The following is a 16,549-nucleotide window of genomic DNA, read 5'->3' as shown; positions in this document are numbered from 1 at the left end:
GCGCGTCCCCCGCTGCGCGGGGCGGGTCCCGCGGGGGCGCTGCGCGGGCGGCGGCGGGGCCGGCGCGGCGCGGCGCGGTGCGGGCGGCGTTTCTGGCTCGTTTCAGCTGCCGGCGGCAGCGCTCCGTGACGCCTCCTCGTTGCAGTTTTGGTTTCAGTGGAGTTTCTGTTTGTTTGCTTAGCAAATGCTGGCTGGTGGTGCAGGTTGTGGGGCGAGTTTAGTGGTTATTTACCTTTTGCTCCTCATAAGGCATTTTTAGTTGAATGCACGCTATTCAGTCAGGGATTGACTGCATGCGGACAGCGATCGTACTTCCTCGCTGGACAGCGAAGTGAGAGGGGTATCTGAAGATAAGTTACACTGTGCAAACGACTGTTCTCGTTAGAAAGTGAATAATGAAGTTTGTTAAGAGTTTGAATGAACTTGCCTCAGCGACACACGAGCTGACAGCTCAGGAGGTGCGCTCCGCCAGCAGAGCCAAATAACCTGGCAGGCCGTTCGGGTAAATAATTAAGAGAAGAACTATTCTGTTACATAAACCGCTTTCTTTTAAAAAATTACACTACATTTCCTCATCCAGAAAAACTCCCTGCTCCCTTATGACATATTTCTGCCTGGTGTTGAAAGTGCCCTTCTTGCTGTTTCAGGAGAGAAATGGAAGAGGCGAAGCTTCAAAGGTGAAGGCCGGGGACGCGCAGCCCCTCCCGCGGCCGCGGGGACCCCGGGGGCAGCGGGGCCGCCGCCGCCGGGGGGCGGGGCCGGGGGCGGGGCCGTCCTGCCGCCCCGCCCCACCCGCGGCGCTGGGGCGGGGGCTGTAGTGGCCGCCGACATGCGAGGGGAGAATTCCTCAATGGCGGGGGCCACGCCCACTTCACCGAGGGGGCGGGGCTCGCGGCCGGCCGCCCACGCCCCCTTGGGCGCACGTGTGGAAACCCCGGCCGCTTGTTCCCCTCGGAGCGCCCCGGGGGCGGTGGCGAAGCCCCGCCCCTCCAGCCGCCGATTGGCTCTGCCCGCCGCCGGGGGGCGGGGAGGGGGCGGGGCGGGGCGGGCGGCGGGCGCGCCGTGCGGTGCCGCGCCGCGCCGAGCCGAGCCGCGCCGCGCCGCGCCGGGCCGGGCGGGCGGCTCCACCCACGTGCGGCCGCGGCGAGCGAGAACACATCCCGCACGTAGCAGGCGTATTAAACAGCGCGGGGCCATCTGCCGCCCGGGTCGATCCGTCCGAGGGCGCCTGCCGAGCGGGAGGGGAGGGGAGCGCAGGGCAGGGCAGGGCAGGGCAGGTCGCGTCGCGCACGCTGGTCAGGCGGCGGCCGGCGGAGCGGGCTGCGGCCGCCCCGGCGCCGTGCCCTCCGGTGTGGAGCCGGCAGGCTGCCCGGCCGCGGAGCGGAGCGGAGAGTAGCGCGGCTCGCCGCCGCGAAAGTTTCTCCGCGCCGCGGCTGCGCCGGCTCGGCCCGGGGCCGGCGGCGGCCCGGCCGGCATCGCCTGCCGGCGTGGGGGCCGGCGGGGCAGCGGCGAGCCCGGGCCCCGCGGCGCCATGCCGCTGGGACACATCATGCGGCTGGACCTGGAGCGGATAGCGCTGGAGTACGTGGTGCCCTGCTTGCACGACATCGGCTTCTGCTACCTGGACAACTTCCTGGGCGAGGTGGTGGGGGACCGCGTGCTGGAGCGGGTGAAGCGGATGCACCGCGACGGGGAGCTGGCCGACGGGCAGCTGGCCGGCCCCAGCCGCGGCGTCGCCAAGCGGCACCTCCGCGGCGACCAGATCAAGTGGATCGGGGGCACGGAGGAGGGCTGCGAGGCCATCAGCTTCCTGCTCACGCTGATAGACCGCCTGGTGATGTACTGCGGGAGCCGGCTGGGCAAGTACTACGTGAAGGAGCGGTCCAAGGTGAGGGGGCGCCGGGTCACCCCCCCGAGCTCCTGCCGGCGCGCAGGGGAAGCTTACCCCCCCCCCCGGCTGCCCTGGTGGCCCCTCCGCGTGTAGGAAGCGGCGTGGGGTGGCCCGGAGGCGCGGATCGTGCCTCGGAGCAGCGCCGGGCCGGGAGCGCCGCGGGGGGATGCCCGGGCGGGAGCTGCCGCTCTCCAGCGCTTGGCGAGGCTGGGAGAGAGGGAGGGAGGTGGTGGTGGTGGTGGTGGTCGCTTCAAAACGCGGCCGAGCCGCCGGCGGGGAGCGCTGTCAGCTGCTGCTCGGGGTCCGTCGGGCCCAGCAGGGCAGCGGGCAGGGTCATTGCGCTGCTCGGGCGTTGGGACTTCGCCGAGGTCCTGCGCAGCTTTTTTGCTGGCTTATAAAGTCGGACTGAAGCCAGGCCCCCGCCTGCACAGCCGTGTGCTGCCGGGACCGTGCCCAGCGGGCAGCACCCGCTCCAGGGTGGAGCCCCCCCGGCTGCACCCCGCGGCTGCCGCCGCTCGCCCCGGCCGCGGCCGGCTGGGCACTGCCAGGGCGGCCAGCGCTGTGATCCCACAGGATCCCCGCCTAAAAAGTCCAGCCTTGGCCAGGGCTTTCTTTGGAAGACTGTTTCAGATGGACAGAAAAGCTCCCTACCCCGCCTTGTGCACGTACACGGCTCAGATCTGATTATTTGGTTGTTTGCACCCATGTGATCGTGTTAGCCGCGCCAGTTTTGATGTTCCACCTCATAACCAGTGTCCTACAGCTGAAGAAGTTATCCTTGTTGTATTGAGTATGTGATACAAAATAAGGGATGCTCTGCTTGCGCACATCAAACTTTTTGAAGGAGAAAGGGGTTCTCCTGGGCTTTTCTTCCTTTAGAAATGGAGAAGACACTTAATATTCTGCTGTTTTAGGTTCCTTTCCCAATGAAATTTTTTTGCACTTGCAGTGCCATCATTTCATTTTGGGCTAACTTGGCTTTTCTTTCCTGGTCTCCTTTGCTGTGGCAAAGTAGACCTACTTGGAACTAACTTTTTTTTTGTTGTTGTTGCCCTGAATGCTGAAAATGTCCCTGCTCTTTATTTGTGACTTGAATTCTATAACATATAGCCCCCTTTAAAAGCTTGCTCACTTCTTGATGGGATGTGCTAGAAATTAAAAAGGTGAACATTTGTAAAAATGACAAAAATGAAATGTTTTGCATTTCTTTTGGTTTTAACTTGCCTTGAACTAAGGGGATATGAGTGGTGCTGAGATTTATTTTTTTCCCCTCCATAGCAAATGAAGAAAAAGAATAAATGTGATAGCATTTAACCAGGTGCTTGGGAAGACCTTAAAATCTGCATATTACGCACACATGAGAAAACACAACAGTGGGAATAATAAAATGTTGAAACATTGATCCTATGCTTAGCTCCAGTGAATTGTTGATCAATCCAGTTAAAGCTTGGGTAGATTTAGTTTAAATGAGGGGAGACTGGAGTTTGCTTATTCCTGATGGGACTGTATTTGCTGTTAGTAGGTACACCTGACCTGTCTGGTATGGCATGTCTTTAAGGGCAGCCTAGTACTTTCTCTGGGTGGTTTCTATTTGCCTTATTAGTGTTCAAAATACATTGCTGCATTACTGGCCACACAGGGGAGGAAATAGGGGCTTGCATTAAAGTTAGACCAGTGTGAAAGGAGGTTGTCCTGCATTTTTTACCAAGATATTCGGAGAAATAGAAGCAACTGGATGCATGAGAGCAGTTGACATTGGCTAGGGAGAAGAGTCTTTTGGAGGGTGACCTGAGGTTGTAGAGGTGATTTTAAAACTAAGTTTTTTGCGTTGTTTTTATACGAATAGTAATAGCAAACGGAACAGGACACATTTTATAAACAGATACAAAACTACTTCACTGTGGAGAGCCTTTTGGCTATTATTCTTTAGCAAGGAAGCTGATAGACTCCAAACAGCACACAGAAACACTACGCATCAGTTCAGGACTGAAAGGGACTCAGTATGGTTTGTAAAATACAGAGGAATTTAATCAGAAACTAACAGTAACCAATTCCTTAATTATAATAATGAATACCATGGATATGTGAGGCTCTGAAGTAGCAGTTGTCAGCTGTAGCTGAGATGTGAGATGCTTTCAACAGGAAGATTATTCTTCTGACTAACCAAATGACTCCTACAGTCCATGAAGGTTCCCACGTTATCTATGGACATTTCCTGTCTACCATTAACCCAGCTCATTTTTCTTACCTATTTGAAATCTTATGAATGCATACACAAAAATCCTAATTTTATATTCAGCATACTTTTATCAAATAGATTATATACAGATTTAAAAATACTTTTAATTTCTTGGATGCCTAGAAAACTTTCACAGCTCCATGTTTTTGGATGTTTTGTTTTGCTTCCACACAACTGGATCAGAACTCTGTGTCTTGACGTACACTATTATGATCTGTGGTTTGAAGATATAGGAGTTAAATGGGGCTAAGAGTCCAGAGCAATTTGTTTAAAATATAAGGCTTTGGCTACATGGTAACTCCTCGACATGGAAATGAATCAAGGTAAAGTCAGGCTTATCACTGTTCAGAGGTTTATGCTTTCTAAACAATAGTAAGACTTTAATTTTCAGTCTAAGTATTGGAAGAGGGGGAGAGTAAATGAATGCCTGTGAGCTTACTGGCTGCCTAGTACTTCATGCTTTCATAGCTACACAAACATAAGAAGGCATGAAAAACTTTTGTAGAATAAAGGCAGCTTTCCTTGTAGCTGCCTGTTGTGAGAACTGAGTCAGTTAAGATTTTGCTGTTTCGAAATGACTTTCAACCGCATTTGAAGAAAGTCAAGATTGCATCGAAGAGAATAGATGGAAGTTGCATTTTATAAGGGTACTGGATACACTTAAGAGCAGTTGGTTGGTATTTGAGGACTGATCATGAAATAACAGCATTTCATCTTTGCAGACCTGTGATCCAAATCACTTTGTGATAAGTCATATTTTAAAATACTAGCTGACATGGTTAAGATAAAAGTAACCAGATAACCTTCTTCTGAAGGACTCTTTCACCAACAGACCCAGCACAATGTTGGCTTCTGCTTTCTTTTAAACTAGAGTTTCCATTTTCTAGTAATAAAATATAATGATTCACCTTTTATAGTAGTTTATTGGTGAAGGATCTCGCCATAAGTACTGTTGACCTAGGTTCAGTTTTGTTCCTTGGTGTGAGAAGATTCACATCCTTGTGTGGAGGGATGCTCTGACCCTAAGGCAGAGCTCACTCTCCTTTTTAAGGACTTGTCTCCCGTATGCTGCAGCTCTGACACTTTGTACAGAAAAGCTGCTTGGTGGCTGGGGTAGGGAAGTGATGCCACAGCTTCGCGCTGAGGCCAGTGGCCCAGAATGCCCCCTGAATCAAATGATGCTCCAGGGGCCACGAGCAGGAAGATGATCTACTGCAGCATCTGCCTTTTCAGGTGTTGGAGTCCCTTCTTGGAGCTAGTTGGGGTTTGGGGCAGCTTTTGGGAATGGTGGTGGTGAAAAGAGCTCCATTTGTAACGGACTCACAGCCTTTTTGCAAATGAACATAGCTCAGATGCAGAGATGGCATGGAGGCTTGCCACAGGTTGTAAAGCTTCCCAGGGGAAAGTTGCATAAAGTTTTGTAGGAACAGAGATGTTTGCTCTGTAGAAAAAACCCTGCTTTATAAATAAATTAGAGACAATATTTAAAAAAAGGCAGGAAAATATTCTGGAGGAGAAGCTTGAGAAAGTTTTGCTCCAAGACAAGAGAAATGCTATTTAAAAAAAAAAAAGTGCAAAGTTGCAGACGTGCCAAACACTGTGGAGTTTGGGATATTTGTCCCTTTGGCAACCTCTGAAATGCTGCGGAGGCTGGGGAGCTGGGCTGTTGCGGGCCCTTGGCCCGGGAAGTCCCCCCTGCGGGCAGGCAGGGCTCAGGCTGGCCGGCAGGAACGGGGATGGCTGGCCAGCGTGCAGAAACATAAAAGCGGCGTTCCCTGTGGGATGTGGACAGCTCAGCTGCTGCTGAGAGGATGTGGTTTCCCCCCCCGTCACGTTTTGCTCCTGCTGGAGAAGGGTAGCTACCCCTGCGGTCAGGCAGGGTCCCAGAGCCATGCCGTCAGTGGTGGCGGTGCCCGGCGGCTGTGGCATAGGGCCTCTTGGGGCTGTGACCTCAGCTGAGTCAGCGTTTCAGGTGCTGCTGTCGCCAGTGAGGGGTGGAAGGTACTTTGAACTGGCATGGCTTAGCGCTGTGCGGACTTCGCCCCGCAGGCCTGACAGCTGTGTGGCCTGCTATGAGTTACTGGTACCCTCTCGAATGCCGTCATGGCTTGAAATCCATGTGGGCGCTGCCTTTGGGGACCTCCCGTTCATTATGGGAGCGCTGGAGGCCAGTGAGCCCCACTGGTTAGAAAACACAACAAGAAGTCATAATTCGAAGAACCGACTGCTGTGTCGGAAAGACCATGGCTGGTGCTTTTAGCTCAGAATCTAACTGCTCCCATCTGGGATGAAGTCTATGGCCTGATGTTAATAAAAGATGCGAGATGAGCTCTTTTGAAAATGTTCCTCAGTCTTCATGAGGGCCTTTGGCTCTTTCTCTGGGATATTTTCTCCATCTTCCACTTTTAGCCCCTGCGGGCCTCCTCTGCCTGCTGCAGGAGAAGCATAACTTGTGTGGTGGCACTTTGTGGCTGGCAAGTGCGTTGGCTGAAAAACAAAGCGAGTCCCTGGACCTACTGCAGGATGAGATGTTCTTGGGTAGTTTTTGAAACATAGCCTTTTGTCTGGTGGGTTGTTACCAAGGTCTCTGTTTCTGAGGATTTAACCAATGCATGAAATGTCACAGGCTCAGGTTGAGTGATTTTTACCAAGTCCCTCAGTTAAGTCTTCAGCTAAGGAAGTGAAATTTTTTCTTTTTAGACACAAGTACAAAAATGAAGCACTCAGCGATTCTATCCTTTGCAATTCAAATGCAAAGTGAAACTCTGCATCTTCTAGTTTTAAGTGCAGATGTAAGGAACAGGATAACAGGAAACTGGCAGCAGAGCTGAAGAGGAATACTGCCGATAGAAATATAGTAGTTTATTATATGTTACAAAGGATTTTTGTGATACTTGCATAGCAGCATGCCTTGCAATTAGTTTACAATGGGCAATCTGATGAATACTGCCATCCGGAAGAACTATGTGTAATTTTTCTTTTTTTCTAATCAAATGTACATGTTCTAGCATAATGGGTAAGTTCAAATCTGTTCTTCTGGCCGGCTGCTGGCAGAGTCCAGAGCCACTGGAACTGTAAATACAACAGACAAGTCGTTTTATGATATTAGACCGAGGAATTTGGCATTGGCTGAGATCCTAGAGCAGTTGCTTTGGCTCTGTGTCAAAACTTATGTTTATATCTGTGTTTGTCAAGCAAGATTAGTTAGCCTGGTTAATTATACACAGGAATGTATAATTTTTACTTGACAATCAGAGCATTAGATGAGTATAAACCTGGGAATATTAGGTCTTGTTTTTGTTCTTCCTCAAAACATGAGCAATGACCTTTTGAAACTTTCAAAAGATGCTTTTTTGAAACGGGTACTTGGTGAATCTTTCAGCTTACATCTCTGCTTAACAGGGACAGGATATTAGACAAAACGGGTTGAAATTTTACAGGTAGCTGGCCTGTAGACAACCTCTACAGAGTGGTGTTTAAGCTGGTACTTAGGTGTTAAAGTCACTTAAAAGAAGCTTAAACATTTGGAACCTGTTACGTAACGTCACTCTCAAGAGCCTGAACTAAATGCACTGGAAGACTTCCTCCACTTTTGGCAGTGGAAAAATTGTGTTGTCTTCAGTGTGTGTTAGTCTCGACCCCTTGCCAGCGGAGAGCTGCTGTTGGTCCTCTTTTCCTCCTCTTGTGCAGGGGAAGTCTGTGACCACCCAGTGACCTTTCCTACAGTGTTGTTTTAAGAGTCTGTCCATGTGCTCTACAGTCATAGTCTCACAAAGGAAGACTGGCTAATCCTGTAAGAAAAGGGGAATACGTGTGTGCTCCGGGACAGGGTAAAGAACAGAGCGGTCTGTTTATCCTGAGTTTGTGCACGTGTATTGGTATTTATGGGAACAGGGCAAGTTATTTGGTTTTTCAAGATTTTTGTGTGTGTTTGTTTTTTTTTGTTTGTTTTTAATGTATTGTCTGTAGTTTTGCAGTCCTGCAATGCGTAGGCTTATTGCCTTATCAGACTCCTGAGTGATATAATGATGGCAAAGCAGAGAGCTTTTCCAACAGTCTGTCGCTTATCAATAGCACACTTTTAATACCTTTTTGTCCGTTGCCGTAACTGCAGAGGTACAAGCCATTCCTAGCCCCACTACTTGAGCTCTTACAGCCACAGACTTGCTGCGGTAGCTGTACTCGTGTGCCTGCTAATATCTCTGTTATTGTAGGCCCTAAGTGTATATATGCTGCTTGGAGTTTGTTTTCGTGTAAGGGCTGATTGCTCATTGAATGCTAATATAAACCTTACTTGTCTGTGTGGGGTGAAGCGCTGTAATACAGGTGGCATAAAGGCCTCTAGGTACAGGGCCTGTTTATCCTTTGGACTTGCAGGGGTGTGGACAGCATTGCAAGGCAAAGTATCCCTGTGAGAACCGCTGGGGAAAATGTGCAGAGTTCACAACACCACTTCTTCCCTTCCGCCCTTGGCTTAGCAAAGTGGGCTGAGCTTGCGTTTTGAGGAGAGGGGAGCTGGTCCTTACTGTTAGTATTTGTACAGAGGTGCCTTCCAAAGTGATTAATAATGAATAATTCAGTTCATTAGAGCTGACTGCTAGTAACCGTATGTGTTTAAATGAAGATGCATGGATGCTCGTTACTCTGATGCAGGAGAGCGTGTACACAGTACAAGTGAAAGGTGTCTGTGTTAACCCTGGCATCTTTGTTTGTGCAGTGAACTCTTCCTTCTTTGACTTCCATACTTACCTGGACAGTGGCTTGAAGTAATATCTTGTATAATAAGTAGGCATAATAAGTTATCCTTCATGTCATCTCTTGAGCGACTTGCTTGATTTAATATTTGGAATCCTCTTCTCCTTCCTTTTTCTCCTCCAGTGCCCCTTTTTGTCTTTGAAGATGGATTCTGCCGCGCCCCCCCCCCTCCCCCCCCCCCAGGTGTTTGTGATGGTGGTCCTGGTGGGGTTCAACACTACCTGGACTCTTTCAGCAATTCCTTTCCACTTGTGGCAGGGGTGGGATACATGGAGAAGATTAAAATCACATCAGCCCAAAAGTGAATGCACCTGTGATCAGATGAAATCTTGATGTTTGCTGAATAGGCTAGACACTTAGAGATCAATACTTTTATCAAAAGTTTCAAGATGGCTCTTACAAAGTCAAAGTACTTTTTTTTGTTTGTTTGCTTTTTTTGGTATTCACTTTTTAAAAAGTTCCCCCTTGCTTCTATTTCAGTTGGATTGCCTTTTTTCATTGTGTAATAGGCCAGTGGCAGGTTGTCCTTTGGCATAGCGCTTGTTCATCTTGCAGTAGGTGGCTTGCAAGAATGGAAGAGCAGGCAGGGAAGTCTGCAAGGACACGCTACTGGCTTTGGACTCCTGGGAAGGAAGATGCGTGCATACCAACTACAAGGAGTCTGGATCAGATTGATTATGACTGTAATCCTTCTGCCACAAAGCTGAAGACGGAAACGTTTTCAGAAAGCTGCTAGCAGCACATGACTCTTAGCTTCTGTGAAAAGGTTTTACTGAATTAGTGGAGGAGCTTTAGGCAAGAGGAGTGTTGGGAGCTGCTTCTGGCACCTGTGTCCAGGGTGGCTGATGGCCCTATTGGTAGGCTTGCAGGTCCATAACTGATGCCTTGTCACACATGTGCCATTGTGTGCTGACACGGCACAGGCATTTGCAAGTAATGTTACATGGCAACTTGTTTTAGATCTTTTGCAGCTTTTGAAAAGGGGTGATGGGGTTGGTCAGAAAAGCAGGAGGAAGCTCTCTGGCTGTTCAGGCAATGAGATGGAGGAAGGAAAAGGATGAAGGAAGCACAAGTAGTCCATCCCCTCCTGTCTGAACTACTTGCAGGCACGTTGCTGTCGGCACACCACTCCTGACCCTTCCTGCAAGTGATATGGAGTGAGCTGTAAGCCCCGTTTCCCCCACCGTTGCTCACTCGCCTCACACATATGCAATCTACTATCGCTCAGTGACAGAAAGGAGCTTTTCTCTAGTCATTTTTCTCTTGTCATTGTGTTATGATAAGATTAGTAGAGAAAGGAACTTCATGCCACTATGGAAACAATTAATAGAAAGCAGTTGATTAAACAAGCCACTTATTGCTCTGATTTTTCACAAATAAAAACATGGAAGAGATCTTACTCATTTCCGCCCTCACCAAATACAAAATGCAAGAGATTTTAGTGAACTTAATGATTCCATGAAGGCCACTTAATGGTTCCTTGCCACCAGCCATCTGATTTAAAAGGAATAGTGTAAATTACAGGAGTACAGTATGGCACACTATCCGCACAGCCTGGAAAGATCCGGTTTGTTCAGAGCCTTGTCAGCTGGAAATGGCAAGATAGCTACATCTTTTGGCAAACACCAAGGAATCCTACTTTTTAGCAAAAAAACATTATCTTTTTTTTCCCTTCTGTTATTTAGAAGCTTGTATATCTCTAGTTTATATGAATCCTTTGGTCACGATTGACTCTCTTCTGTGTTTTCTTTTTAGATCTGAAAATCCAAACAAGAAATATGCTTGCATTTTTCTGTCTGTAAGTCATAATCATAATTGTTATATTTGTTTAGCTCTTACTACTTGCACTTTTAAAAATGCTAATCAATAAGGCAAATGTTTTAAAGTTTTGGCCCCAGTTCAGCAACACACTTAAGCACTTTTTTAAAGGCTCTTTGAAATTAATGGGACTTAAGCACATACTTATGTGCTGGATGTAGAATATGTTAGAATATGTTTAGAATACATAAGGAAAAGGTGCATTGATTTCCTGTGCTGCCCTAGGGCTTTATCAACATTTTTGCCTTAGATTTGAAGTATAGACCATCTTTACATGGTGGCTTGGGAGAGAGCAAAGAACCTTTATTCTTGACAAGAGACTTTTAGTATCAGCACTCTTCACGTTATAGATAATGATTAGGATTTTTGTCTGACCTTTGCAATCGACTGTCTTGCAGCAAACTTGCCTTATACTGTTAACAGGAGTAGTTATTCCAGTAATGCACACACGGAATTAGGTGCTAGTCAGCTCAGATGGGGAATGCCACTTTGAACGGGAACAGCCTGTGGCACAGGGCCCTGGCAGGCAGCAGCACCAAGTAGAGCAGGTGAGTGCTGGCCAGGAGCTTCCCAACTGCCCCGTGGACCGTGGGAGTCTCCCGCGCATGGCATCTTGCAGGATGGGGCTGGTAGGAAAAACTTGCAGAACACACAGGGGAGAGGAGATACAAAAAATGTGTCACTTAGCTCTTACCTTGCCTATTCCCTGATTGTTAACAGGCTTGGGATATTGTGTTTGCTGCTGCAGACTACATAAGGTGTAAGTGTACCTTTCCCCTCTGATTCCCCGTAGGGATTCTGGTACAAGTGGCTTGAAAAGTGGTTTGAAGGCAGAAAAGGGAGGAGCTTCGCTGTAGATACTGTAGCGTGCCCCGCTGTTAAGGCATATAAACCATGGTGTATGACTAGGAACAGGGTCCCCCAAGATATATTGATAACTCTGTTCTTTACAATATTCACCAATATTCTTGTTTCTTTGCATTAATTTGTGCTCTGTCTTCCTTCGTGTGTAAAACGTGAGTATGGTCTCTGAAGCAGGCCAACAGGAAAGGTCACTGCCTGGTTAAGTACTTTACAGACTTCCTCCTCACAGGAGAAGCAATGAGAGAGTTAGCAAATGCCTGTCCTCATTGCCAGATATATTATAATTCAACATTTGATAGTGGTCAAAGGCTGAAGTGTCAAGATTGTGCGTTTCACCATTACATTTCCTGAATGCACAACTTGACTTCTCACTGGTAACTTAAAGGGACAGCGTTGCTCTAACACTCAGTGATAACTGCTTGGGGAGGGTGAAAATGTAATTGATCTGCTCTTAGTTTTTCTCCCCCTCCACTCATCTAAGACGTCTGCAACTGAAAGAGCAATATATTCTTTTTTCTTTCTTAGTTTACTTTTGTTATTTGCTGGCACTTGGTTAAAAGCCTGTTTTGCTGCTTTCTGGCCATAGATGCTGTTGCTGCTTAGTACGAGTTATACGGTGTCATGTCCAGGCCGCAGTTAGGGCAGGCGCCAGTTGCGCTAAGGGTGACCATGGCTATAGGCAGACATGGTGCCTACTTCACCTGCACACCTCGATGTGCATATATGTGCCCCTGTTCTCTGACTTGTCCTGTGCATCTGCCCTGCCTTCCTCCTCCCTGTCCATGAGGATGCCCCCTGCAGTGCCCTTTCCCACTGCAGAGAGGGGTTTGCACCCCAGCCTCCTGCAAAGCCAGCCTCCCCCCATTGCCAAAGGGCTTCCCGCCGCCCAGCTGTCGTGCCTGCGCAGCTACCTTCTCTTGTTTCCATGTCCATCCCACAGGCACCTGCCGGGAGCAGCCTGAGTGGGGCTGCCAGTTCTGTTCGCTCCCTGCCGCCTTTGTGGGTGGCTCCAAGTGCATGTTGCTCTCCACATGCCAGCTGTTGGAGAGGAATGAATTTTTGGAGAGGAAGAGGAAAAAGGAGGGAATGGAGCCAGGTAGACCTCTCCAGGCTTTCTGTATCCTCAGAAAACATCCTGAACCCATGCCAGAGAGACCACCTCCCTACTCAGCAGCTGCTGGGCTGCCTGCAGATACCACCTTACATGCCAAAGAGGGTTACTACTCTAAGCCCCAGTCCTGAATCTGGTCTTGAGGAACCTCCCAAGGGCAGTTGCTTCAGTGCATTATTGGTAAGTCTCCAGAAGGGACTGCGACAGAGCTGAATACGGTGCGTGCGGTGGGCTGGCAGGGGACATGGCATAAGACACCCTGCAGCTCGTGACTGCGTCCCAGCAAGTGGTCCAAACCTCCAGCCACCTGGCCAACACCTGCGTTAGCTTGGACAGCTGGGCTTCAGGGGCTGACCTCTTCTGTCAGGTGGTGGCAGCATAAATCCATGTGAGAGTCCTGATCACTGGAAAAAAACGGACATGGGCATTCAGCAACCTGAGTTCGAATGTGGATTCTGGTGTTGCCTCACAGCTGGATTTGAGGCAGACACATAACTGGGTCCAGGCTTGCTTGTGTATGAGCTGAGAGCTTTTGTGAATAGCTTTGAGCTGTGCAAATGTATGGTAAAGGATGTAGCTGGATCCATTGTATGCATGTATTTATGCATACTTTGTTGTTCAGAGTTGCCTAGTTTCTGTCTACACACAGTTTTACTGGTGCAAATGCCAACTGTGTGCATGGGGCTCAGGAGAGGCACCACAATACTTATTAGACTTTTTTTTTTTCCTAATACACTTTTATTGCCTAACCTTAGAGCGGGTACAGTTAAATCACTACAAGATTGTCTTGACTTGGAATAGCTTGTTTTCCTCCCTGTGTGCAAAGATGCTGTGTCATTATGTACACATTCATCCCCTTTAATTGCACCTGCGCTAGATGGATTGTACTGCTGTAATTGTACAAGTGCTGTCAGAGTAGTACAGCTTAATGGGCGTGCAAAGCCTTAAAAACTGCCCATGTTGTCTAAGCATAGCATAAATTATTTCTGATGGTAATCTATCACTGGTAATTTTAATGGGTTTTACCCATAAATACTCATTTACACAAAGTTCTGTGTGGGAATAGATGTACTGCTAGCTAGGCAACATCTTCGAAAAACGTGGTGGGAGAGAAAAAGATGGACGGGGGTGAGTGAGAGGGCTTAATTCCAAAGTTAACATAGGAGATAACTGGTCTCAACAGTTAGCCTTAATGTGGTGTTACTGCTGTGATAGCAAACACTTGAGCGCTGTTCATCTCTCTGTTTAAGTGGTGCAACGATGTCTCGGTAACTTCAGCAGCCAAGGCAGCTTAGAGAATTTGGGGAGGGCTGTGAGGGGTATTTGGGAACCCGCCAGGCATGACAGTGCTGGTCCAAACCCCGCTCTCACGCTGGCCGGGGCTTTGGCTGTGCCGGGGGAGTTGGAGAAAACCCTCCCTGCGGTCTGAACAGGAGCTGCTGGGCGGTGGGAGCACACGGGGCTCCAGGGAGGTGTCTGGGGCCACGCGGTGTGCAGCGAGGGACCGTGCCCTGCGGCGACCAGCCTGTCCGGTCCCAGGGCCCCATGGCCGGCCTGGGCCTGGGTCAGGGTCATGACTTGTAACTGCCTTTGCCTCCGCTGCCCTGGGGCTGTCCCCGAGTGCTCCAGAAGTGAAATGTGCACAAAAATGTTATGTATACGCCATACCACATGTGGACTGATAAAGTCTTGTGGGCAGCATTACTCACTCTCTGTGGGTCCACAGGTTAAAAATAAATGGGTAATAATGACAAAGGAATGTTGGCCAGCGCAGGCAGCGCTGATGCGAACAAAGCTCCCACGTAGGCTTGCCTATGCTGTGGCCGTCTCTCCTGACCTATGTTAATGTACCCACAGAGCCTCAAAATATGTAGAATTTCTTTAAATGTTACAAGAAAAAGTTGTTATATATCAGGCTCCCTGTCAATGCTCTTCTGAGTGGTTAATAGCAGAACTGAAAGTGTCTTAAGCGCTGACAAAGAATAAAAGGATTGAATATTTAAGGAACTATGAAATTATCCTTCTGCCTAATAGATAAGAATAGTCTACAGAAGACTTATTTTCTGGTTACCATGCCTTTATCCCCACAGGGAGAGTCCTTACAGATTTCCTTAATGAGCTTGCACTTATGAATTTGCTTTTCTACAGAGATGGAGCTTGTCACTGTGTCCCCTGGGACTCATTACAGGGGACCCTTTATCTGTATTGAATGTTTATGATGCTTTCTCATTAGTGCAGTTCATGCCAGGTTTGTTTGGTGGGGAGCAGGGAGGAGAATGAAAGAATTTTGGGTGATGAAAGAGCTTCAAGTTCAGTCCAAAATAATCCTAAAATGTAACTTAAAATAAGTGGGTCGTCTTGTTGTTTTTAATGATACAGTGTGTGTTAAGAAGTGTGTGTGTGTTTGTGCAGGCAGGAGGGGGCGGGAGACAGAGACCAGTAAGAACCAGAAAAGAGAAGTGCCTTGACTCTGTCCTGTAAGCGTGGGTTTTTTCCTCTTCCCTCCACAGCTTCTCTGTGAAGTGTACTCTGGAGGAAAGTTTGTGTTTGATTGCCGATAGCCTCACGCTCTGCACGTAGCACTGTCATTAAGCCATCATCTAGCTGGCCAGGAGCCAGGGCTCAGCAGTGAAGGGGCGGGCAGTCTTTCTAAACTGAAGCAGCTTTTATTGATACATTGATGCATTGCGCATGTTTACAGCTGCTAATTGGAGACTTAATCTGAATATCCTTGACTGAAACTAATTCACTGGCAATAGCCTTTTAAAGGTCCTAAAGCGGTGGTAAGTCTGCTTGTCACAGCAAGTGAATCTCTTCTAAAAAACTGTATTGTCTCTGTGCACGTACAAAGAACAAATACTGAGTAACGTTTCAGCCTAATACGTAGCTTTTAGGTCAGAGCATAACGCAAAATAAAAATCTTACCTGATTTTACTCTTGCAGAATGCAAGACAGGAGCAGTGAAGAACTAGGGAAAAGCGTTAACTGGCAAATATGCGGAACTATGTAGACCAACTAAATATACAAGGAAGGAGATCAACGCTTTTAGTGATTAAAAGAGATGAAAGCATTCACTGCAAGTACAGTTGTAATCCTATGGCAATCTTAGGTTTTCTTTTTTTCTCTTAAATTTCAGTATTTTGCTTTCTCCCAGCCATGTCAGGAGGCTGAACACAGAATTTGAGTGGTGATCTGAAAGCAAGGAGGTGTTATTTTACTTGGCTTTTAAAATATAGTCTAGATGATATACAGAGGAAGATGAATAGCCTGGGTCTCTTTTGTTCAGGGAACCACAGATGAGATTTCTCTCTTCAGAAGCTTGGAGAACTTTTCCCTCTGTTGGGTCCTTTTGCAGCTTCCTGAATAGCCACTTCTCTTCAGGATCCCAGGAAGTAAGCAGCAACAGGGCCAGTTCAACAAATCTCGCCACTGTCTCCAAAATCCAGTAATTTGGGTTCGCAAATGCTCCCTATTTTCTTGACAATCAAAGCCAATCACTGCTAACGCAAGGCATGACTGTTCCATGCCTTCCGACTTCACAAAGTCATCGTCCTGGCAGCCAGCTTGAACTTGAAGGGCATCCAGATATACCTCTAAGTGGATGATCTGCTAAGAAAAGAAATAAAAAATCTTCACAAGACGAAACTGTCCTTCACATTAATAGGACTCTTCAGGCCATGAAGAACTAAATTTTATTGTCAATCATTAGAAGAGCTTCCTAAGCCCCATCACAGATTCATTTAATAGGGAACTCATTTTTAAGGCAACATGAATCTATGATCTGGCTTCCTATACAGACTTCTCAAGATTTGAAAGCTTATTAGGGGCTCCTTGAGCTACTACTGGGTAACATGCCAGTCATCAACAGCTG

At 48.1% G+C, this 16,549-nt stretch overlaps 1 protein-coding gene across 1 annotated transcript in view; it reads left to right on the top strand.

Moving 5' to 3' along the window:
• Positions 1–1,477: 1,477 nt before the first annotated feature.
• The window catches only part of EGLN3 (egl-9 family hypoxia inducible factor 3), a 29,788-nt gene continuing 14,716 nt past the window's right edge, over positions 1,478–16,549 (top strand). The window contains exon 1 of the mRNA XM_068946429.1: positions 1,478–1,888. Coding sequence (XP_068802530.1) covers positions 1,532–1,888 — 357 coding nt within the window. The 5' untranslated portion in view covers positions 1,478–1,531. The remainder of the gene's footprint in view (positions 1,889–16,549) is intronic.

The sequence above is a fragment of the Struthio camelus genome, chromosome 5, assembly GCF_040807025.1.
Source record: "Struthio camelus isolate bStrCam1 chromosome 5, bStrCam1.hap1, whole genome shotgun sequence".
In the NCBI taxonomy this organism is placed as follows: domain Eukaryota; kingdom Metazoa; phylum Chordata; class Aves; order Struthioniformes; family Struthionidae; genus Struthio; species Struthio camelus.
Note: the sequence above shows the minus strand (reverse complement) of the source record. Positions and strands in the feature narration are given on the sequence as shown.